At 43.1% G+C, this 24,880-nt stretch overlaps 1 protein-coding gene across 2 annotated transcripts in view; it reads right to left on the reverse strand.

Moving 5' to 3' along the window:
- The window catches only part of SARDH (sarcosine dehydrogenase), a 179,246-nt gene that overhangs the window by 72,161 nt on the left and 82,205 nt on the right, over positions 1-24,880 (reverse strand). For both annotated transcript variants that reach the window (XM_068134325.2, XM_068134326.2), the window contains exons 12-17: positions 18,582-18,665; positions 11,229-11,342; positions 6,382-6,520; positions 5,993-6,106; positions 5,202-5,349; positions 3,532-3,625 (exon numbers count right to left, since the gene is read on the reverse strand). In XM_068134325.2, coding sequence (XP_067990426.2) covers positions 3,532-3,625; positions 5,202-5,349; positions 5,993-6,106; positions 6,382-6,520; positions 11,229-11,342; positions 18,582-18,665 — 693 coding nt within the window. The remainder of the gene's footprint in view (positions 1-3,531; positions 3,626-5,201; positions 5,350-5,992; positions 6,107-6,381; positions 6,521-11,228; positions 11,343-18,581; positions 18,666-24,880) is intronic.

A 24,880-nucleotide genomic window follows, 5' to 3' on the forward strand; every position in this document is an offset into this window, starting at 1 on the left:
ATTTTAAAAATGAATAAAAGAATGAGGGAACAGAACGACACCACCAATGAACGTCATGATCCTCTCCCCCATGTATGACCCACTCCCCCATGTGTGACCCACTCCCCTGTGTGTGACCCACTCCCCTGTGTGTGACCCACTCCCCCGTGTGTGACCCACTCCCTTGTGTGTGACCCACTCCATGTGTGACCCACTCCCATGTGTGTGACCCACTCCCCCGTGTGTGATCCATTCCCCCGTGTGTGACCCACTTCCCCGTGTGCGACCCACTCCCCCGTGTGTGACCCACTCCCCCGTGTGCGACCCACTCCCCCGTGTGCGACCCACTCCCCCGTGTGCGACCCACTCCCCCGTGTGCGACCCACTCCCCCGTGTGTGACCCACTCCCATGTGTGTGACCCACTCCCCTGTGTGTGGCCCACTCCCCCATGTGTGGCTGTGTGACCCACTCCCCCATGTGTGACCCACTCCCCCATGTGTGACCCACTCCCCTGTGTGTGTCCCACTCCCCTGTGGATAACCCACTCCCCTGTGGGTGACCCACTCCCCTGTGTGTGACCCACTCACTTGTGTGTGACCCACTCCCCTGTGTGTGACCCACTCCCATGTGTGTGACCCACTCCCCCGTGTGTGACCTATTCCCCCGTGTGTGACCCATTCCCCCGTGTGTGACCCACTCCCATGTGTGTGACCCACTCCCCTGTGGGTGATCCACTCCCCGGTGCAGTGTGCATGATGTGGGAGGGATGGGGCGGGGAAGTAGAGGATTTGCGCTCTTAAAGTCACATTTTACATGAGATGTAATTACACATTTCAAACTGTATTTCCCATGTGCACGCACATGCATTCACATGTTATCAGAAGTAAATAAATTGTGTAGATTACAACATTTCTGGATGTGATGAGTTGCCAGTAACCATTTTGTAAAACTGAATGTGCAGCATCTAAATGAAGATGTCCAAATGTCACACACGTCCACTCCTGTGAGATTTCCACTGGTGACCCCACTAGTGATATAATAATGTAGATGGAGGCATATCAGTCGAAGGTGCGACATTGGAGTGCCGTTCTGGTTCCTACAATTTTCAATGCTCTTGGAGAAACTTTCACATTTATAACACTAGCAACGGTACCCGCCCTATGGGCGGGGCTTCAATTGGGAGGCCCAAATGAAAAGGCAAAATATCAGAAATTGAAGGCTTTTTTATTTTAAACGATTCATATAAACATCCGTTGAATCATATCACACGCAAATCATTAAAATCTAAATAGTACATGGCACCCATTTTGAAAAAAGATTGAATTCTGCAAAACGGAAGCGGCCGCTACACGTCTTTCTCAGTCGCATGCTTATGTGTGAAGGGTGCACGCCGAATCTGTAACACTGAAGTGGCCGCTACACCTGTTTCTCAGTCGCTTTGCACACGCTGCCATGTTACTTTGGAGCCGCATGTTTATATAGGAAGAGTTCATCAGGAGTCGATCTACTCTCTCCTGGTACGTAGAATAAACAGTATTTGTAGAATTTCAACAAAAGCCACATCACTGTTCATATCGGTAAATATTATTCCATCGTGTTTGGAAAAACTGGAAAATTGGAAAACTTGGAAAAATTGGAAAAACAATATAGCCTATTTTACTCCCAGGGGTCCCAGGAATACCCACCCAAAATATTGTTGCGATTGGTTGAGCCGTTTTTGCGGTACCTTCAAACAGACGGATGGACATTTGGTGAATTATAGTAAGATGTAGACAAACACAGACATTAGTAGACAAAATTTAAAAAATGCAATCTAATCTAGAATTTGAAGCTGGATTCATACCATCATGAGACAATGACTTGAAACCCTGACAATCATACCGCAATGTCTCCTGGATCCTTAAATGAGATCCTCATCAAATTCTCATCATATTTCATGAGAAATGCATTGGATTTTTTTTTTCTGAGGGAGGACACCAGGAATAAAACTATTCATGCCAAATAAATGTGTTTGTTACTCAGTTTGTGTATGTATTTACCATTTGCACAAGTCCTACAAGTGAGAACAACCTGCCCCTCTTCTCCATCTGTATTTTACAAACAGATTATCATGTTGTCCATTTTGATATGGCAACTTGAGGAACTACAAGCTTTGCTTTCGGTCCTTTCTGATAACTATTACAATCGCAATTGGTGATTCGCTACGTTTATCAAGCCTTTCAAATCAGCACTATGTATTACAAATTGCTCTTCCATGAGCCTCGATCTTGTGGAATGTTTTTTTTATCATACTCATAAGCGTACATTTGCAGATGTGAGCTCACAATTTGAGTGGGTTAACACCTTGCAATGTTTGGCAGACAACAAATTGGGAGTTTGGCATTGGCTTGGATTGATTTTGTCTCAATGTCACTGTCAAGCCAAGTCTCAATACCTGATCTAGGTGTATGGAAAGGTGATCATAGAGGGTAAAAAAAGTCATTGAGCTCACAATGGGGGTAACAGTTGGGCACAACTAGAGGATGAACACACAGGAAAAGAGGAGAGAGAGAATGGGAGGAAATAATAGCAAGTAAGAGGGTTGGGTTATCTTGGGTTAATGGGGTAGAAAAGATTACAGGTAGAGATACGACCGGTGGTGACATGAGATGGTTGTGCACCACCTGCTGAAAGCCTCAGAAGGGTTGGATTGAACCATCTCAAGAAGGTGAATCCACACACAAATAGAGAAAAGAACAAACAAGTTGATGTGTGCAGACATCCTGTAGTTTGCAAGTTTAAGCAGGAAGTGTTTCAGAAGAACCTGAAGGGAAGAACCTGTGATTAGAGTAACAGACAGGCCTCGTGTTTCAGCCTCATCTTGGGAGATGCTACTTTTGGAAAGATACACTCGCTTTCATACTTTCAGTGTCAATCAATTTCTCAAAGATTTGTATATATATTATATGTATATATTAAATGTATATATGACAATAATTAATTTACGAATCTATTCTGTTGGTTGCATCATTCCTGAGTTGCATTGATGCTGCTGTTGCAGTGCAGTGCCCCATATACTAGAACAAAAATTCGGAATTTTGTTGAAATTCCTTTCGAAATTGCCCCATGGGATCACTAATGTTGACAACAGGTCAGTGGGCTTTGCATGGGTCACCAACTGAAGGACGGTATGCTCTGAGATGCAGCTCCCGCTGCTGGCAACACCAAAATGGAAAATTCACAATTCATTCACAATTCACATTTCTGAACCAATTGAGAAATCAACCCGAAAGAGACATCCTGATAACGAGCACACCAGCAATTGCACTATTCTGGTGATCATCCAAGCCAGGCGATTGATCCATATATCATGGAGGCATCCACCATGGCCACAGCCTTTCATAAGAGTAGCTCTGCAAGATGTTGTTCCCTTACAATCCAAACGGTGCAGATTCAGATCAAATGTAAATTCCCCCTAGAGACCAATGAATGTGTTTAACGAAAATTCAAATATATAATTTTTCATCAGCAATAATAAGACTATCTGCGAAGCTGTTGTGCAGACCAATTACCATTAATCCTGCAGCCTTCGCAAGCTTGTGAGTTGAAAATGGGAAGGCGTCATTGCTCAAATCCACATCCAGCACTTCCTGGAGGATTTTACGGCTGGAAAAAAAAATAGAAAGAGGAGGCATGGTGGTGAGCACAATTTTAATTCTCACTGGGGAATAATTTAACCCTCGTATGGAGGACGCCACAAGCAACATCTTCTTTATTGAATTTTTTCATCATATTAATGAAATAATGACGTTTTCCCACAAAATCGAAATCACAACACCTTTCACATCCTGTCCACAACAATTTGAATCGTTTCTGCTGCAGGCCGAGCCATTTGCGGAGACAAATTGCCAAATATTAGAATGCGATTTGGAACGTCAATACGCTGCATTCTAATCCATCACACGTCTCATGGCATTTCATGCAAGGCAGCCAAGCAATTACAGCAATAGGAATGGTGCAAAATACCGAGAATAATTCAGAGGGATCACAAATCAACCGAATCAGATTGGTGTTATTATGACTGCCATAAATGAGGCCAGAAATGGGCCTCCACTCCTGCGAATACACTCAGTGCCATGAATCATTAAGGCATATTTAAATCCCATCGCAGGACCTTGAACCCTCCGTATAACCTCTCATCACTGCATACTAAGCTAAGGTCCGGAGAGACACTTAGCCCAGAAACCGATTTAATATACTGCAAAACATGACTCTCCTGGCCCAATTGCTATGCTCTTTGCAGCCCCAAAGCCTGAAACCAAGGCAGAGGAGCAAGCCCGCACTAGTTGAACTCGCTGGCGAGGAAGTGCATGGCCAATGCTAGTGTGTAGCTCTGACAGCCAAGTGACTTCGGACTTAGGATTAGCATTTCCAGAGGGAGGCATTACTTGTTTAGTCTTGGTGTCTGTGGTGTCCCCTTTTTAAAGAATATTTTTCCATTATTTAATTTCCCAGTTTCATTATTTATTTATTTCACTTTTTTTTTTTTTTTTTTTGCGATTACATCATTTTTCCCAAATTTTCAATGTAATATTATGGTTCCCAGATGGGTGAGGGGGGGGAAGCATTAAAAGTTTAGTCTTGGTGTCCATGTTGTCCATGATGTCCCGCTTTTTGGAAAAGAATAAAACATTTTTTTTTCATTATGAGGCAGAATTTCAAGTGCTTAAACATTTAAAAACATCATTTCATCATATTATCAATACTAGGATAATATGATGAATTGGCAATAACCATCAGCGATCTCCAATCGCAGCCCTCTAATTATAAGAGGTTCTGTTCACATGCACAACAGTCCTTGACTCGTCAATTATTCCATAAAATCCTTCTTTGCCTATATTTATACTTGGTTATCGCGTTCACTCGAGTGTATTCGTTAGCATCGGATGTTTTGCTCCTCCGTGGTTCTCTCACCCGTTTAGGCTATGACAAAGTCACAGCAATTAACGACAGTATTTGCACACGGATCGTTTACCAGACGTGCGATTTTTCTGGAAGTGAAGCATTATTACTTCAGGCCGCAGTATTTATTCATTCTTTTCTGTAATTGTCCAATTATTTGGCTTTCCTCACATTGACATTTTGTTAACCGGAAGAAAATCACATTTTTCTGTTGTGGACTACACTAAGACACCACCACTGCTGAATAACACACCAGAGAGAGACCAATGAAATCACTGACCTATTTGGGCCTTGAATGCTGAGCAGTCCAAGACGAGTGGAGTAATCCAACATCTGACAATTGTAGTCACCGTCCTGGAGAATGTTGCTTATGTGGGACCAGTTATGTTGTGCTGCTGCACCACCCACAGCTAGGTAGAACCCATCACCTGTGAGCACCATAGACTGTTAAACTTCCTGGCCTAGTCCATGACATCTAAAGTATTCAAAATGTACCAAAAGTTTATTTGAAGTTTATGCATTTCTACTCTTAAAATATTTCGACCGATTTTGAATCATCTCATTGATAAAATGCAAACTCCATTCATAAAAACATCAGCTGAAAAAACAAATACCTTGAGAAAACATTCTGATGGCAATGTACACAAAAAAATTTTGTTGCATTCTTAGAACCTGATTCTAGATCAAAATTACTTCTTCACAATATTATTCCTGTAATCAATGGATGGTAAGAAGTCACTTGGTCATTGAGGGTTAATAAAAACTAGATGGGTCATGGTTATGACTTTCAAGTGCAGGACATCTGCGCCAACCTCTCAAGACACATCATAATGGAAATTAATTGAGTTTCTGATGGTCTAAACTCCCAGCAATCACTATGAGTTATTTTCCCCAATATCCCCATCGATATTAGTCCCAATGAAATATCCTTGTACTCAGTGACATGAACGCATGATTTTTGCACACGCATGAGCATCTCCCACCGAGAACGACTTAACCACCCAGCAAGGACGGACTTTCAGTACGTAGATAGGCCAACAGTGATGCGACGAAAGCTGGATCAACACTCACCGATGAATGAAGGAGCCAGCGGGCTGTCCTCATCACCACGGGCGATGGGGCTTACCGTAAGATCAGCTTCTGTGCCACCCCTGTCATTCAGCATGCATGTGTACACGGTGGAACCTGGAAAGGCACGCCATGTTTGGAAACCATGTTGGGAGAATGATCTGCAAAAGATTAGCAGAGTGATGGGAACTGGAAAACGAAAAACGAAAACAACATTTTGAATGATAACAGTTCACAAAACTTGTATTAAATATTAAAGTAACTTATTTTGGGTGCAAAAGTTACTCCTCTCTCCCCCACCTACCCTTTCCCCCCATGCCAAATTAATATGGTACAGTATATTGTGGCTTTAGAAACCAAATTTGATGGGTTTAAGTGTCATCTTCACTTACCCACTGGTTTATCCATATTTGCTGTGAAGATCCAATTAGCAGCTTTTCTGGCGTCGGGTCCGACCAGATAAAACTTTCCGAAGTACGACATGTTGAACACGGCGGCAGCATTTCGACATGACAGGCACTCAGCTCCGATCTGCGGAGAATCTTCATCAGTTCCTGACACACTTATCTTAGGTTGTGACATGACAGAGTGGGGCTCTCAGGAACTACAAATCTTACTCTCACCATTTCTTCCAGATACCTTACATCTGCATCTGCATGCGTATCCTTGCGTATGTATGTCTGCATTAGTGTGCCTGCCAACATGTACCCATACACGGGAGGAAGCCACTTTCATGCCTGTGCCATTTCCATAACCTGAACCTCAATCTAAACTAGAGGGCTGTGATCGGTCATCGCTGATGACCCCCGCTATAGCCAACTCGTAATATTAGCGAATTGGCAGCACTTGAAATTCTGCCTCATAATAATGTTAAAAAAAATTGAGAATTAAAAATATTTTAATAATTGAAAATTGAAAAAAGAATTGAAAATTGAAAATTGAAAAAAAAAATGCTAATTGAAAAATTAAATAATGATTAAAAATTAAATAATGGAAAAACATCTTCAAAAAGTGGGACACCGCAGACACCAAGACGCAACACGTAATGCCTCCCTCCAGGAACCATAACAAGGGTGGTGGTAGTGGTGCTGGCGGTGGTGATATAATACACAAGGCCCAGCCAAAGAAAAACTGCTCTTTTTCCTGTCAAAGTTTTCTCAGTGGTTCCATAATCCTGAACATATGCCCTTTGAGATTAGCTTGGGGACCAGCCAGGATTTGAACTCCAATCCAAGATGGCCGCCAAAATACAAAATGGCCACCAAATTACCTCAAATCGAATTTCTGAAGGGTCTCTTTGCCCCATCAATTAACGTTTTGTGTCTAATATGGGGTTTGTATGGTACAGGAAGCCGATTTAGTGGTCTAGAATACTCATATGAGCGTTATTATCATGTTAATATGCCGATTTAGCTCAAACAGGCAAATAAAAACATGTCAATATTCAGTTGAGATATTCAAGTTTACTGCATTGTCTAAACAGCTTTTCCTTCTCTGGGCCCTGTTTATTGTACTCGTATTATGTGTATGCACCTCTTTCTGCAAATATGAACCAACTAAGAGCCATTAATCCCAACGCTCTCTTGCTCACCTTTGGTGACTAAAACTCCCACCGTGCCAGTTGACTGGGTGTTCGCACTGAAACATCCAGCCAATTCACCACAGCGAAGACCTCTGTGAACCTGAGAGTCTGGCACGATGTGAGAAATTCCAATCATGGATCTACACTCATGGTAGATATGCCCTACTGGACATGGAAATTAACAATTTTCCATGTAACATCTCCTGTTCCACCTCTGTTCCCACTCGACTCCTGACAGCACATTCTTGTGATGGTCCAAATATATCTGACTCTTGATAAAAAGGTATCACAGTGATGCAGAGTCTGGTTATTCATTCAGAAGGACTGGCAGGGACTGAAGTCTGCCCTCTCACACATGGAATGATGATTGCTCTACCTTGGAATGCTATCACAAAGCTTGGTCTCTCTCCTTTACATGTTTATCCATTTCACCTGCCTGCAGCTCTCATATCCAGCCTCGAGTACTTGGTCGACCAAAATAATGCAGCAAGCTTCAAAGCTAAGTTTACTATCAAGACGGCTGGATGTCTTAACTTAGTGTTTGCCTCCAAAGTTTGTGTATACAATAAATCCCTCCCTATTTCCACCACTTTCCCCCTTTCCCCAATGTCTCTACGACACTGATGTTTTCAGACAAGTAGAGAATTTTATGGCTCTTTTATATTATTTTATTTTATCCTTTGCAGATGACTCCACATGATGCCGTACGACATTATACCGTACCGCAGGCTAGCAGCTGCTGCTTCCCTCTACAATGACTGGAGAAAGACCAGATGCAGGTACGACACCTGAAACAGCTCATTCAATTCAGGCAAATCATCCATTATCACCCTGTTTCTCCAGAACAATAAAAACCCACCTATTCACTTCCAGTCAAGCACTGGAAGAGGTTCAGCCTCTTGAATGTATCACCATTCATCACCATCAGCCTCGATCTCCCCTGGGCAGATCATGTGTCAAAGCTGGTCTCCAAAGCCAGCTGCAGAGTGAGCATCCTCCGTCATGCCACCCTCTTCCTTGACACATCTGAACTTCCCATAGGTTTTGTCCATAGACCAATGGAGTACGTCTGCTCAACACTATGGGCTCATGTCCCGGCTTCACACCTATTTCTTGAGGTGCTGTGGAATTGAAAGCACTCATCATTCTCATTGCAGACAGGTTCGTAGCCTCTGTTTTATACAGCCTCCCCTCTGGTCTTGCATCTTCTGCTATTTCGTACCTTCATTTCTCCTTGGTCCCTCAAGGACACAGGTACATATTCTTCCAACTTGTGAAACTCTTAAAATCCAGTCTCATTCCTTCCCTTGATCCCTTTTTTCATTGTCTGCTCTCACATCTTGAACCACATTGCTTCAGTCTGTTCAATTCACTCTTCCCTATATAGGGCTTTAAGTTGGCAGTACAACATCAACTCAGGTTGATCCTACGAGCCGCTTCCTGTTTGGCGTGCTGAGAAAATTATCCATGTCTTTCATTGTGCAGAGGCAGAGCCCATTCTCTCTAATACTTTTCCAAGTATTTGCAGCTTCTTTTAGAAGGTTTGAGCCATTTCAGCCAACAATCCTATCTCATACACATTAAAATAATTTGTATGGCCCCAAACACCGCAGCTTCCTGGAGTTTATGCGTATGTGCACCGAGCATTCTGGGGCAGATTACATCATTTTGAAAGTCACATATTACAGAAGAATTGAATCCAGTGAAGCACTGGAATAGCTTCAACCCCTTGAATGATGTGATTGGGGTGTTGAATAGGTCACCTCCTCGTGTGTTGTGATTGTGTGGAAAAACAAGTTATTCATTCTCATGTAAACTTAAACAACATTAGTGCAAGGAAGACACAACAGGACATCACATTTTATGAAAAGGCAACTACGTTGTGGCCATTTCAACAGAGATTCTGGGCCAACTACCAGTGGGGAGGGAGGTGATGAGAGCTAGATCCATCATTTACAACAGATTAAAGCAAACCAAAAAGGAGTGAAAATATTATTGGTCCCACCACCAAAGATTATATTCAAGACCTTAATTTAGTTCATGTGGAACGTCTTGCACTTGGGAAAGCCATGAATGTATGTCACACGAGGGACTTGCTCTGAAATGAAGTGACACGAGCAATATGCAGATGGTGGCTGGGAATGTTATCTCAGGGCGTGACTTTATTGGACAATTAAACTCACATTCACATGGCAAATGTGAGCACTCCCAAACCAGTGAAGGTGGGTTGGAAAGTTATATATAAATCACTAGCAGAGTACCCGTCCTACAGGCGATCATGTTTGAGGCATGCAACATGTTCTTCTGACACATACTTTTATTTGGGTGGTGTGTAGGTAACTGACACCTGCCTCAATCGCTCCACCCCCACCCCCCCCCCCCCAAAAAAAAAACTGGGTTATATGCATGAAGCAAAAACATGCCTACTGTTTACAATTCAAACCACCTCACTGCACTGGATAACACGGGGACAGGTAATACTGTACTGTAAAGGGTGGGACTTGTAATACCCTCTCCCACCTGGAAGTGGCGCTACACAATACACATTTACATAGAGAATTTGCATCCCCCTTCCTCACCACCACCATCCCGCCCCCCCCCTCCATCCCCACTCAATCAACCACCCACTCATCCATAACCACTGGCAGAGATGAAAAACCCCCTATACACTAACTGGGGTCATGCTGATCCTATGTAGCAAGTCTGGATGTAATCGGCTCAGAACTGTAGGAGGAGTAGCACGATAAACACACACTGGTCCATGAATTTTAGTAAGGATCCCCCATACAGTCCAGATTTGGCCCCTTGTAACCTTTAGATCTTTGATCCCTTCATATAATCCCTTTCTTTGATCCGTTTCTAGTTGGCATTAAGTTTAGAAATGATGAAGATGTCAAAACATGTATTCCAAAATTGCTGCATGTCTATCCCAAATATTTATCTTCAGGTGATATCAAGGCATGATCAAATCGATGGGATATGTACGTATCATGTATAGTATGGGGAATAAGTTGAGAAATAGGTGAACCCTGAACAAGTTGCACATGGTTTTTGATTTTCTAGAATAGAAAGTCCAAGTTAACCATCAAATAACCATGCCAAATGAGGATCAATGGAGAGAACGGTGAGAAGAAATCCTGAACTATGGAAATCAAACACTGAAGGTGTGACTGGATGAATGCCTTTGCCATCGTAGTGCTGAGAAGGTGTAAAGAGCTCAAAGGGCAGGGGGTTCAAGGCCAACATAGAAGACCTAAATTACACCAACCTCTCTGCAGTGAGAAAGCAGCAGTCGCTGTGCTTCAGGCTTTGAATGGGTAATGTCAATGACGTTCAAGGCATTGGCCTTCGCAACATCTGGAGTGAAAGGGTGATGGATGCAATGTTGCTAGCACTCCAGAAAGAGGCCATTATTCCCTTGTATGAAAGCCAAATGACTCAACAACAAAAAGACGTTTGGGGAAACAGAGGATGGACCTCACTTGCTGGATAATGGCAAATCTGCACATAGCACTAGAGGCTGGTTTGAAAGTTTTCTTTTCTCAAAAGGTTTATGGCTAATTTTGAGGCCGAGAAGCTAATTAAAGAAAGGAGTTTGAAAAGAAAAAGACAAACAAACTCAACAACGAACCAAAGATGAGCGAGGGCATATCTTACTGTATTATGATGAGGTGAAAAATCAAATGTGTAGTCGTCTTCAAGTAGCTTTCTGTAGAGGAAGTCTTCGTGCTTCTGCTTCCCATAAATTCCATAATAATCATAATCAAAAAGCTGCGGTGGTTGTGAGAAATTAAAAGAGATATCGCAACCCTTTTCATCTCATTCTTAAAATAACAGCACAACATATTTAATCAAATAGCACCTCTTCATTGGAGTGGTGACGCGAGTGCAAGTGCCAAACCAGCCGTTACTTGGAGGGTCCTGACCAATAGGCGGTGCTTGCGACGCATCCACTGTAGTGGCATCGTTTTGCCTTTTGTTTCACAATATGTGACTACGCTATAGCTTTGGTTTGTTGCAGGATTTTCCGGTACAGGGTTTCCCTCTGTCCCGAGAAGGGGTATGCAAAGATCTGTATGATTAGGCCATAGGGCATGCAGTATATAAGTGCTTAATTTACAATTTTCATGCAACAACGATGGGGGCAACTTAAAACTTTAATGAGTTTGTAGGAAATGTGTCACTGATTAAGAATATCCAGGTCCCCACGCACAAGGGGTGCTCAGAAATTTATAACGAGCAGTTGATGAAAATGCATATTAACAAATGGTACATGAAGTGCATGATGGCTTTCTGGCTTTTCAATCAGATTGTTCAGTGAACATGTTATTATCTGTTGGGCTTCATAAATTAATAACGTGCATTTATAATAATAGTAATACTAAGAGTATTAATGAAAAAAAAAACTTATAGTTGATACCTACATCAAAATAACATGGTAATATTTGCAATAAATATGCTGAAAAATGTCTTCCATAATACTACACACTGCGCTGTATCTATGAGTCCAATCTGATCTGCCCACGTAATGTTATTAAACTTTAAATAATAAAAGTCAGAAGTATTATTGCTTACAAAATTACTCCAACTTTGCAAATCATTGTATGATATAATCATGAGGCTTTAAGTAACTTCTGACCACTTTTATCTGCCCCCCCCCCCCCCAAAAAGGTTGACACTAGACCAGGGGTGGCGAACCCGCGGCTCGCGAGCCGCATGCGGCTCTTAGCCAGCTCTTGTGTGGCTCGCGAGGGACTGCTCTATCGGTGCATGTTTTTACATTTTAAAATGTATTTCTATTATAAAATCAAAATGCATTTGAATATTTGACTATACTGCCAATAAATTTGCCAATATTTTTAAAATAAAAGATAATTTTGTGGTAATGTGTTTGACAGAAATCTCCCACTAGTTATGCATGAGCCGAAACATGAAACACTTTCGCGCGTAGAAACACACTTGCGTGCGCAGACCCGGAAGTTTGTTAGCTAGGCTAGCACTAGCCCAGCGGCAGTGACCGAATCGCCATGGCAGAGTCAGGAAAACGTAAAGCTAAGCGCAATTATGAAGAGAAGCACAGGGCATTTTTGCCTGAATGGGAGGAATTGTATTTTTTTAAGGAGCGAAATGGGAAACCCTTGTGCTTGATTTGCTAGACTGCACTGTCGCATTTTAAAGCTTCAAACCTGGAGCGCCATTTCACCTCACTCCATGATGACGTGGCCCGGGATTTTCCCCAAGGCAGTGAACTTCGCAAGCACAAGGTAAATGCATTGAAACGTCAGTCAGAGAAGCAGACACCGTTTTTTTAAAATTAACGAAGCACCCAGAGACGGTCACATTAGCATCATATCAGTTGGCATGGAACATTGCTCGAGCTAAAAACCCATACAGTGAAGTGGAATTCGTGAAAACGTGTCTCAGAGATGTTGTTGCCATCCTCACTCCTCAAAATGACAGTTTGAAGCGTTCTGTGTCAGACCTGCAGCTGTCACGGCACACAGTTGAACAGAGAATATCAGATATTAACAACTCTATTGAAACACAGTTGCATACGGATCTTGAAACAACAACAACAACAACATGCATTTTAAGGCCATGTTCCCTGCTAGAGCGGGGGTTAGCCTTGCGGTCCCCATGACAATCTTCTCCATTTTGCCCTATTTTCTGCATCTCTCCTTGTTAACCCCCTTGCCTGCATTTCTTCTTCCACCATCTTTAGCCAAGTCTTTCTCGGTCTTCCCCGTCCTCTACTTCCTTCTACATTAACTTCCATCACTCTTCTCAACCAGTCACTTTCATCCTTCCTCAATACATGACCAAACCATCTCAACCTGTTCCTCTTCACAGCATCAATCACAGGCAATATTCCCATCATCTTTCGCAATTCATCATTTGTCTTACGGATCTTATTTGTATTCATCATACGGATCTTGAAAAATGTAGGTATTTCAGCATTGCTTTGGATGAGTCTTGCGACATTCAAGATAAGCCACAGTTGGCAATATTTGTACGGTCTGTGTCAGAAGACTGCACAATTAAGGAAGAGCTGCTTGACATTGTGCCTTTAAAAGATAGGACCTGCGGCATCGACCTGAAAGAGACACTCACGACTGTTGTTGAGAAGGCAAATTTGCAATTACCAAAACTAACAGCAGTAGCCACAGACGGTGCACGAGCTATGTTGGGATCTGCAAATCGCCTCGTCGGGCTAAGCTGGCGACCGTTTCCCTGATTTTTGGACATTTCATTGCATCATCCATCAAGAGAACCTGATGTCTAAGAAGCTGAACTTGGACCATGTCATGAAACCTGTGCTAGAAATTGTGAATTTTATTCGCACTCATGCTCTCAAGCAAAGACAGTTCAAAAACCTCACAGCTGAACTGGACGAAGACCTTCCCAATGATCTGCTTCTCCACTGCACTGTGAGATGGCTTTCAAGAGGTAACATGCTTTCCCGTTTTAAAAAACGTTTGGACCCAGTGAAGCTATTTCTGGCAGAGAAACATAAGGACTATCCTGAGCTACATGACCCCCAGTGGATGTCAGATTTGGGGTTTCTGGTCGACATGCTGCATCATCTGAACAAACTGAATCTAGATCTGCAAGGGAAGTTAAAAATGCTGCCTGACCTGGTGCAAAGTGTTTTCACATTTGTGAGCAAACTCAAGCTCTTCCAGACCCATCTTCAAAAGGGAGAGCACACATATTCTCCCTCCTTGTTGAAGGCAAATGGAGAAGCAGCTGAGGTCACAAAAAGAAGCATTGCACGTTATGCAACACTGGTTGAAAATCTGCAGCAGAGTTTTGAAGACAGATTCTGCAACCTGAAGAAACAACGGCCACAGATCACATTCGTCATCAACCCTTTCACTGCTGAATCGGATTGTTTAAAAGCCCCCTTAGTGGCAGATGAAGCAGCATCCCAGTTGGAGATGATTGAACTTTCTGAGGATGACATACTTAAATGTATCTTGAGAGAAGGAACCACAGGCACAGAGTTTTGGAAAATTGTGCCCACAGACAGATACCCCAGTGTCAAACAGGCTGCACTCAAGCTAATGTCAATGTTTGGATCAACTTATGTCTGTGAATCAGTTTTTTCCACACTGAAACAAGTGAAGTCAAGACATCACTCTGTTCTTACGGACACACATGTGAAAGAGTTGCTCCGAGTGGCCACAACTGAGTACAAGCCAGACCTGAAAATGATTGTGGAAAACAAAGACTGCCACGTGTCCCAATGAGGTAATAAACGACCTATGAAAACTGTTAAGCTATGTATTATGATAATTATGACATAACCATAATACATATAATCATTAATTATGTCATTAGGCCTATAAGTTGCTGTTGTAATGTGAGCATGCAGGTGTTGTGCGGCTCTTTGCAATGGTGTGAGGTTTTTTTTGGCTCTTTATGCTGGACTGGTTAGCCACCCCTGCACTAGACTGACTACTTTCAATACCTAGACACGAGTATCAACTGAAAGCCACAAACGAAATCTTAATCATCCATATTAGCCTTCATCTTCAGAGTCTGTGTCTTCATCAGCTGAAAGGGAAGTATTAGCCATGTTTTCACAACATTTGCATTTACAAAGTTCTGTGCATTCCATTCCAATTTCACTGCAGCACACTGGTTTTGCGGGTGTTTGCACTTCCAAATTTGGGTCATGCCTACGCTTTCCTTTTTTTGCAGGTACAGCTCATGAGTTCTAATATATCATCAGGAGCTGCTGGAAGACTGCACCAATCAATCTGTAGTGTTGACACACCATCGCTTTCATGTAACGTCCACCCACATTCTCTTGGAGATGGGATTGCTGGCATCTGTTGCAAACATGGGCGAAAAATACCTGCCTGGTAATTGGCTCGCAAAATATGCTTGATTAGTGAATCTTTGTTTGGAGGTAGTAAATCTTCTGTGTGTGTACCAAGCCGAAACATGTCATATCGGGCAGTGTTTACATCTACTGCTTTACATTGTCCATACAAATAGCACACAAATTCATCCAAGCGTGATATCAGGTTATCGGACGGAACAAAGGATTCTCCAAGCTCTTGAAAAGCACGTGCATGGCTTTCGTTCTTGATCATCAACTTGTAAGGTTTCAGTTTCCCCTTTCCATAGAATCCACTTACTGAGTCGCACCCAGTAAAAGGATGGAATCCCACAAGTGCAGATGCAACACTAGATCCCAGTTGATCATGGAGCAACTTGATATGAAGCGTGCGAACTTTGTCACCACAGCCTGTGTGGAAGAGGAGTGGAGCAGAGAACTGGTGTGCACAGCCTAAGCTTATGATAAGAACATCAGTGTCCATACTCTTAATAACCACTGCTGGTGGCTCTGATATGGATATTCCTGAAAGATTCCTCTGGGCAAACTTTGCATGTAACAATAACCTGGTGTCAGCCTCTTCATGATTGCAGTACAGATCTGGTATAAGTTGCATTTACAAAGTTCTGTGCATTCCATTCCAATTTCACTGCACTTTTTTTCACTGCACAATTTCACTTTTTTCCCGTGAAATTTATACTTACAATATCATAAAAGTATATTTATAGCCTCACTATAGAGGCTACAAAGAGATATGAGGTGAATTTGAAGGAAACACACATGGAAGGCTGTTGTATGCACCTGCTTCGCTGATCCGCAGTTAACAGATTTGCAAAAGTTCTTGTAGTCTATGTCCGCCCCCTCCAATAATGGCTTTAATTTTAATATCAAATCATTGACATTTATAATTCCCTGAATAACCATGATTCCAAAATTACAGTAAAATTGTACTACTACAGCAAGTTGAACATGATACAAAGTCACTAACTTAGTCTTCCACCAAATCATCATCATCATTCACATGTCCAATCTAACGTTACATAAGTTAATTTTAAAGTCATTCTCGATGCATGGTGCATGAGTTTACACATACTTTGTCCTTGAGAAGTAGATTTCTTTGCAAATGACTTCTCTTTTCTTCTGATTTTACTGTCACAGAAGCGCTTGCAGCAAATGTACTGGTAGCCAATGTTACTCGACGGCGAGGGCTGAGCCGCAATGCATGTGGCAGTATCGTGAAAATCAATACCAAGCTTTGTTGCAATCTCGGTAACTATATCACTCTATTTGCTGTCGTAATTCACCCATTTGCGAGCGAAATCGACAAATCGTTTCCACGATTCATTATTATTGAACAGGATGAAGTTACTTTTTGTTGTAGAATCTACGTGCATAACGCAAAATTTGAAGAAAATGTACGATCCGCCGTAGAACTACATTCCGTGGGCGCCGCCATCTTTGGTTCGCAGTGCAATGGCACGGCGACCGTGATTGGATTATTCTGGGAAACTACGTCATCAATTTCACTGAGCGTCAAATACGGTAACGCTGATTGGGTATTTCATCACGTGCATCGACTGGTCAGCAAAATTTAATGTGACATTATTTACCGAAATTATTCGATTTTTACGCTTTTATGAGTAATTTTGAGGATTGGGGACACACCTTTTCTGAATGCTTATATTCTTTTTGGAATTATTGATCAAGAATAAAGTTGCCCCCAGTAATGCTGCACGAAACAGAGAGTTAGATAGGAACGTATTGTGGTCTAGATATGATTGGTGTTGCTCAGCGTGGAGCTGTAGGACGAACTTCTTAAGGTCCACCATTTCAGATTGTAGCTGCATGATGTGCTGTGGTAGAGGTGTCACATTAGTCATGGTCGGTAGAGAGTCGTCAAGGACATGATCAACCAGATCTACAGGGGTGGGTAGTGCCAGCTCTGTATTAGCTGCAAGTATCATGCGGAAGTGTAGTGGTAAATGTTGTGAGAACTACTCACGAGCGGCTGCTCAAAGGTGGTGTGCCGGTCACCGAGAAGCTGCTGTATATAACACAGTAGCTGTGTGGGTCTTCGCTCTCCTAAATCATTGGTTGTAATAAGTTGTTGAAAGCGGCCGTGCTCAGAGGGAGTCATGCGCTTTATGACCACAGTCTTCCAAAGTCAGTATGGGGCGATCATTAGAGATTGTAGTAAAATATCTCTGACCCTCGTCACATACTCTGGTGACAAAGAGCCAGCAATTAATTTGAACCGCTCAATCCGGAAGTAATTTTCGGTGTCGAATCAGCTTTGACATGTATAAACCACAGCTGCGAGTCATTAGGCCAAAATGCAAGCAGTAGCTTTATCGAAACCGCTGCCATCGATGAAGCTTGTTGAGCATCCAAAAAGGGCACTTGCAACTTCTTATCTGTCAATTTGGAGCATGTCGGGGTCACCAATTTAACGTGGGAGAAAAGACATCCAGGATGTTTGGATTCCGAGTCAAGCCTCTCTAAATCCTGAGTGGGAAACCCTGTACCGGAAAATCCCCCAATGAACCAAAGCTGAAGTGTATTCACATATTATGAAACAAAAGGCAAAACGATACCACTACACCACCATATTTAGCACCTATTGCACAGTCCACAAGCACTTTTAATTGTAGCTAGGGTATAACATATTACAGTTATAATGGAACTTCCGGCTTTAGATCCAGTCTGTGAAAGCCACAGAACCGTCCACTGCATAAAGCAGTATCATGGGTAGATCCTGTTCAATAACATATTTAAAATAGCCACCAAACCTTTTGATCAATGAGATTCATCAAAGGATATGGGCTGGCAAGATGGCCTAGAGGTACGCGCACTCGCCTCTAAGACTGGGTTTGAATCCCGATCCAGCTAGGCATCCCGTCTGCCGGCAGGGAAAATCCACCATCGGTGGTGGAGGTAGTAATTCCAGCAAAAGCATGGGCATCCAGCTTAAAATTTGGATTCGTTAAAAATGATCACTCGACAAATTTAATATTGTTTTTAGCACTGGATTTGGAAACAGAAGTTTATAGGCTAATTGTCTGAAAACAGCAATGGAGTTACAGAATAAAGAGACATCCAAATACAAAGACATGGGAAATGGATCGATGCATTATTGTGCGTCGCCATTTTCGGAGCAAGCTTACAGTCGCAGTGCCTTCATCGTTGAACCATCCAGGTCTTTCCCATCCGTGCCTTTCCTGGTAGACACATCCATGTGACAGCAACACCTGCGGACATGAGTGCAGTAATGAAAAGCTTTATGACAGGTGAGGTCATAAAGAAACTCACCATGCCAGGATACTGAGCTGTTCTGTTCTTCATTCGCTTCATCAAATAACTTCCTTTTCACTAAGCATGCTAAAAGTATGAAATCAAAGTGTGAGTTAAGCTCTTTAACCTTTAGGAACAGAGCTTGACGACTACTGATGTACCAAAGTTAAGTGGCAGAGATTGAATAGTGATGGAGATGATGTATATGACACAGTACACAGAAGTGTTCATCTGATCATGTGCTTGTGAAGGTCAACATCTCTCTGGCCATTCTCAGAGAACAGCTTCAGTGCCGGCGAGTCTGGCAGGTCACTCAAGAAAATTTGCAGGGACTGGTCTCTGATATCTATGACCCCTGATATAAATTAATTCCATCTGGGATTTCTTCCATACAAACCTGCTCTCTCTTATGCTCAGATTCATCCCATCTCATCTTCAGTTATCTTACCCATCCTCCCACTCTTGTGGTGAGGCAGTTGCTTTAAAACAACTTGCATTCTCCTTCTGGAAGGCAAATCCAACCAAAAGCAACTTCAGAACAATCCACAAAAAGTGTGTCTACTTTCAGGAGAACCAGAAAACATCTGCTTAATCTCTGCGATGAGCTTTCAAACTTCTCTCCCTCCTCTAAAACGTGGCAGTGCCTTGTCAAGTTGGTCTCTGGTGTATGCTCTCCTTCCATCCCTTCCCTCACTTCAAATGGCACCGCAGCCGACTCTGCTCGTGAGAAGGCCAAATGCCTCAATGCTGTGTTTGCTTCAAAATCTTGTGTCCCTAACCCCCTCTCTCTCTCTCTCTCTCTCTTTCTGCTTCTGTATCCCCACTCCCCAGCCTTCTGAACTGCTCCTGAATTCTGTGCCTTTTGCACCTGAGAAGTTGGAGAGGTTTCTGGCAACCTTCAACTGACTCTGAAACAATTGGATTGGATGGCATCAGCTCACATGTCCTAAAAACCTGCTCTGCTGCTCTTGCACTTCCTCCCCGTCATTTACCCTAGGACCTAGGTCATCTTCCTTCCTCTTGAAAATCAGTCAACATAACAGCATTACATTAAAAGGTGCAAAAACTGCTCCCCTTACACTACCGGTCAAAAGTTTTAGAACACCTCAATTTTTCCATTTTTTATTGAAATTTAAGCAATTCAAGTCCAGTGAATAACTTGAAATGGTACAAAGGTAAGCAGTAAACTGCTCGAGGTTAAAAACAAGTTTAGGTTAGCAAAAACAGGAAAATAATGTAAATTGCACAGTTTCCTGCACCATCAAAAGGCACTTGGAAACTGGAGGAAACTCTGATAGGAAGAGGTCTGGCAGACCCAAAGCCACAACAGAATCAGAAGACACGTTTCTGAGACTCAACAGCTTGCGTGATAGGCGGCTCACAGAACAACAGCTTCAAGCACAGCTTAACACTGGTCGAAGTAAGCAAGTCTCAGTTTCACCTGTGAAGAGAAGACTTCGTGCTGCAGGTTTGACAGGTCGAGTGGCAGTACGAAAGCCATTGCTAAGATGGCAAAATAAGAAAAAGAGGCTTACCTGAGCCATGAAGCACTGCCAGTGGACTACTGGAGACTGGAAGAAGGTCTTATGGACCGATGAATCAAAATTTGAAATCTTTGGTTCATCACGCAGGGTTTTTGTACGCCGTCAAGTAGGCGAAAGGATGGTTCCTCAGTGTGTGACACCAACTGTCAAACATGGAGGAGGAAGCGTGATGGTCTGGGGCTCTTTTGCTGGATCCAGAGTCGGCGACTTGCACAGAGTGACTGGAACCCTGAACCAAAAGGGCTACCGCAGCATTTTGCAGCACCATGCAATACCCTCTGGTATACACCTAGTTGGTCAGGGGTTCATCCGACAGCAAGATAATGACCCTAAACACACCTCCAGGCTATGTCAAAACTACCTTCGAGGAAAATAACAAGACGGTAGGCTTCAAATCATGGAATGGCCAGCACAGTCTCCAGATTTAAACCCCATCGAGCTGGTTTGGGATGAACTGGGCAGAAGGGTGAAAGCAAAGCAACCTACAAGTGCAACACATTTTTGGGAACTTCTGCAACAGTGTTGGGAAGAACTTCCCAAACAATATTTGATTTCCATTGCAGAAAGAATGCCACGAGTGTGTTTGGCGGTTATATCTGCAAAAGGTGGCTACTTTGCTGAGTCAAAAATTTAAATTAAATTTTGTTAAACAAAATGATTCTATGATTTCTTTTTTATCTCCAATTGTTTATTTGTTCTATGCTTAATTTCAGAGTACATTGAGACATTAAACTGCGTAAATTTTAATAAAAACTGGAAAAATTGATGTGTTCTAAAACTTTTGACTGGTAGTGTAACTACTGACCAATAAGCTTACATCCAATCATCAGCAAGGTCATGAAATCCATCATTACAGTTGACATAAATCCTTCATTTTATCCAACAGCCTCATCTCAGATCACCAATTCAGATTCAGACCTGGTCACTCTACCTTGGATATGCTGCTTCTACTCTCCCAACAAGGGAGGGAGGCCTTCAATATCACAAATGAGATCAGGGCTGTCTCTCTGGACATACACTACATGACCAAAGGTATGCGGACACCCCTTCTAATTCGTGGATTTGGCTGTTTCAGCCACATGCATTGCTGACATGTATATATAATGAAGCACGCAGCCATGCAATCTTCATAGACAAACATTGGCAGTATAATAGGCTGCATTGTAGAGCTCATTGACTTTCAACATGACACCGTCATAGGATGCCACCTTTCCAACAAGTCAGTTGGTCAAATTTCTGCCCTGCTAGAGCTGCTCTGGTCAACTGTACGTGCTGTTATTGTGAAGTGGAAAGGTATGGGAGCAACAACAGCTCAGCCGCCAAGTTGTAGGCCACACAAGCTCACAGAATGGGACCACAGAGTGCAGAGCGCATTGTGTTTAAAAATCGTCTGTCCTCGGTTCCAACACTCACTACCGAGTTCCAAACTGCCTCTGGAAGCAACGTCAGCAAAACTGTTCGGCGGAAGCTTCATGAAATGGGTTTCCATGGCCGAGCAGCCGCACACAAGCCTACGTTCACCATGCGCAATGGCAAGAGTCAGGTGGAGTGGTGTAAAGCTCGCCGCCATTGGACTCTGGAGCAGTGGAAACGCGTTCGCTGGAGTGATGAATCACGCTTCACCATCTGGCAGTCCGAAGGACGAATCTGGGTTTGGCGGATGCCAGGAGAACACTACCTGCCCAAATGCAGAGTGCCAACTGTAAAGTTTGGTGGAGGAGGAATAATGGTCTGGGGATGTTTGTCATGGTTCGGGCTAGGATCCTTAGTTCCCATGAAGGGAAATCTTAACGCTACAGCATACATTGACATTCTAGACGATTGTATGCTTCCAACTTTGTGGCAACAGTTTGGGGAAGGCCCTTTCCTGTTTCAGCATGGCAATGCCCCCGTGCACAAAGCGTAGTCCATACAGAAATGGATTGTCGAGATCGGTGTGGAGGAACTTGCCTGGCCTGCACAGAGCCCTGAACTCAACCCCATCGAACACCTTTGGGATGAATTGGAACGTCGACTGCGAGACAGGCCTCATCGCCCAACATCAGTGCCCTACCTCACTAATGCTCTTGTGGCTGAATGGAAGCAAATCCATGCCGCAATGTTCCAACATCACGTGGAAAGTCTTCCCAGAAGAGTGGAGGCTGTTATAGCAGCAAATGCGAGACCAACTCCATATTAATGCCCATGATTTTGGAATGAGATGTGTGATGTTCGGGTGTCCACTTACTTTTGGTCATGTAGTGTATCTCGAGCTTTTGATACAATCTGGCATCTGTCTTGCTCTCCAAACTATTCGGCCTAAGGAATCCAAGGCCAACTCCACTCTTGGATTACTGACTTCCTCTAATCTTGTGGCCAACGTATGGCTCTCAATGGAACCCCTTCTCTCCTCTCCCTGTCAAGGCTGGAGTACCCCAAGGCAGTGTTATAGGCCCCATCTTGTTCCTAATCTTAATCAATCAATCTCTAGAACCGCTGCTCACCTCCACCCATTTATTCCTCTTTTTATCCGCGTGTGGAACCACCTTCCACACTTTCCTCAATCTCATTCTTTTGCCCAGGTATTCAAGACAGCTGTTCACCACAACCTCAGGTCATGCCCCATCCAAAACAATGATCTTTTCTACACCAATAGAGTGGATTTGCCGTATGGTTCTCTACTTTTCTACACCCGTAGTTTTCTTCTACAACCGTTTCTACACCTGTTTCATTTCAAGGACTAAGGTGCTCAAACAACGTACAGGTGGAAAAAACTTAACATCTTATGTCATCCAGAAAAAAACAATTCAAAACATCCTGGGATTCAAATACCAGGACAGAACTTCCATCAGGTCCCATAAACCTCACCTGTTGAGCTCAGAATCTCATAAGCAAAACCTCACCTGCCATCAGGTCCCAACGCTATGACTTAGTAATAAATAAATGAAACGAAAAACACAAGATGACATTAACTAAAGTGAAGTACACCCGAGAATATGTCCCAAGGAGAACTCCGTTTCATATAATTCCCTATAATGTTTAATCAAAAAGCAAATTCTCAAGTAACTTAGGACCAGATTTAAGCTGACGAGTCTTGAATAATGAAAACGCTTTTCATTTGTCGTCGCATCATATTCGTCGACTCTGTGTACACCAATTTCCTGCCACTAGATGGCATGTGGGAAGCACTTCCTGGTAGTTTTATAGTGGGAGTAAGAGGAATCTTTTCTTGTTGATCAAAGTGCCTGCAATTCTTCGTTGCAGAAAGACAAGTCGTTACATAAGGAAATTGTGTGTGTAATTAAATCTGGAGACTCCACATTCATTGGCACAGGCATTATGGGCCAAATGGCATTTGCAAATCCGTTACTGTGCATGTTTCAGGAAATCTAATGATAATCTCATCAAATCCCATGGGGAATTGGAGAAAATTTTAGCAAAACTTTTTACTTTATCCAACACAGGCTTTCTTCATCAAAAGTTAGAATGAAACAAACTCACTTGGAAAAAGAAATGTAAACATCAAAAAACTCCTCTCACTCCCCTGAACCCCATATTTCCCCTTCTCTCACCTCCCTCTGATTTGAACGCAGGGGAGGAAGCAGGGGAAGGGGTGGGAGATGTACCCCAATTTGTCTCTAACTTATCACCAGATGCACCAGGATGTACAAGTATGCATTCATCCAATAAGCAGAAGAGCAAAGGGAGAACAAAAGGTTTTAAAAATTTGATGCCAAGTCGGCATTTGCCTTTGTAGGCCAACTTTGAAATGTGGCTTGTCCAAGAAAGGTCATGGTTGAGAGTGAGACACAGGAGTTTGAGTGAATGAACTTCTTCAAGAGAGTTGCGAAGCAAGTATAATGGTGGGGTGGAGCGGTTGCCGTATGGTTCTTTCAGAGGATTGTGAGAGGGAGAGAGATGGATTTGTCAGGATTGAGAGACATATTCCGAGTGTTTGACCAGCTAGTGATTTTGTCAAGGTCTGAAGAAGGGGAAGATGCTGCAGCCTGTCTGTCTGAAGGATGAGGGATGTCACAGCAGAGAATAGAGTCATCAGAAAAGATATAAATTTCAGAATCATCGGAATCTCCCGCGATGAAGCTAACTCCGAGGGCCTTTCACTCACTCACCGCAGGCAGGTTGGTGGTCTTTCTGCCTTTTACCGACTCCACTCCGGCCTTGCTCCCCCAGCTCTGTCTGTGCTCTGTCCCCCAAATATTCCTACAGGTCGCACAAGATCTGCCAGCAACCCTCTTATGGTTAAATTGCCAAAATCAAGGCTCTCTGCTCACCTTCACTCTTTCATTCCTCTTTTCTCCCGCCTCTGGAACAAACTCCCTCACTCTCTTCAATCCCACTCCACCCTCCAGGTCTTTAAAACAGCTGTTCACCACCATCTCTTATCCTCCCCCATCCAAAACCTTGATCTTTTCTACCCCTGTTAATTCACCCCAGATCCACTTTTTTAAAATCCCGACTTCTTTCTTTCCTGGAAGTCCTAGCAGTGTCCTTGTGTTTTATACCTCTCCCACCCCCCACCCCCCTTCCCGTTAACCCCTCTCCCCAAGCCCTCTCCCTCCCAAAGATCTCCCGATGTCCCTGCTCTCTAATGTTGTACTTGTGTGCTTTCCTCTCTCTCGCCGTCTTGT

This window comes from Myxine glutinosa, chromosome 13 (assembly GCF_964187855.1).
Source record: "Myxine glutinosa chromosome 13, kmMyxGlut1.1, whole genome shotgun sequence".
Taxonomy (NCBI): Eukaryota; Metazoa; Chordata; class Myxini; order Myxiniformes; family Myxinidae; genus Myxine; species Myxine glutinosa.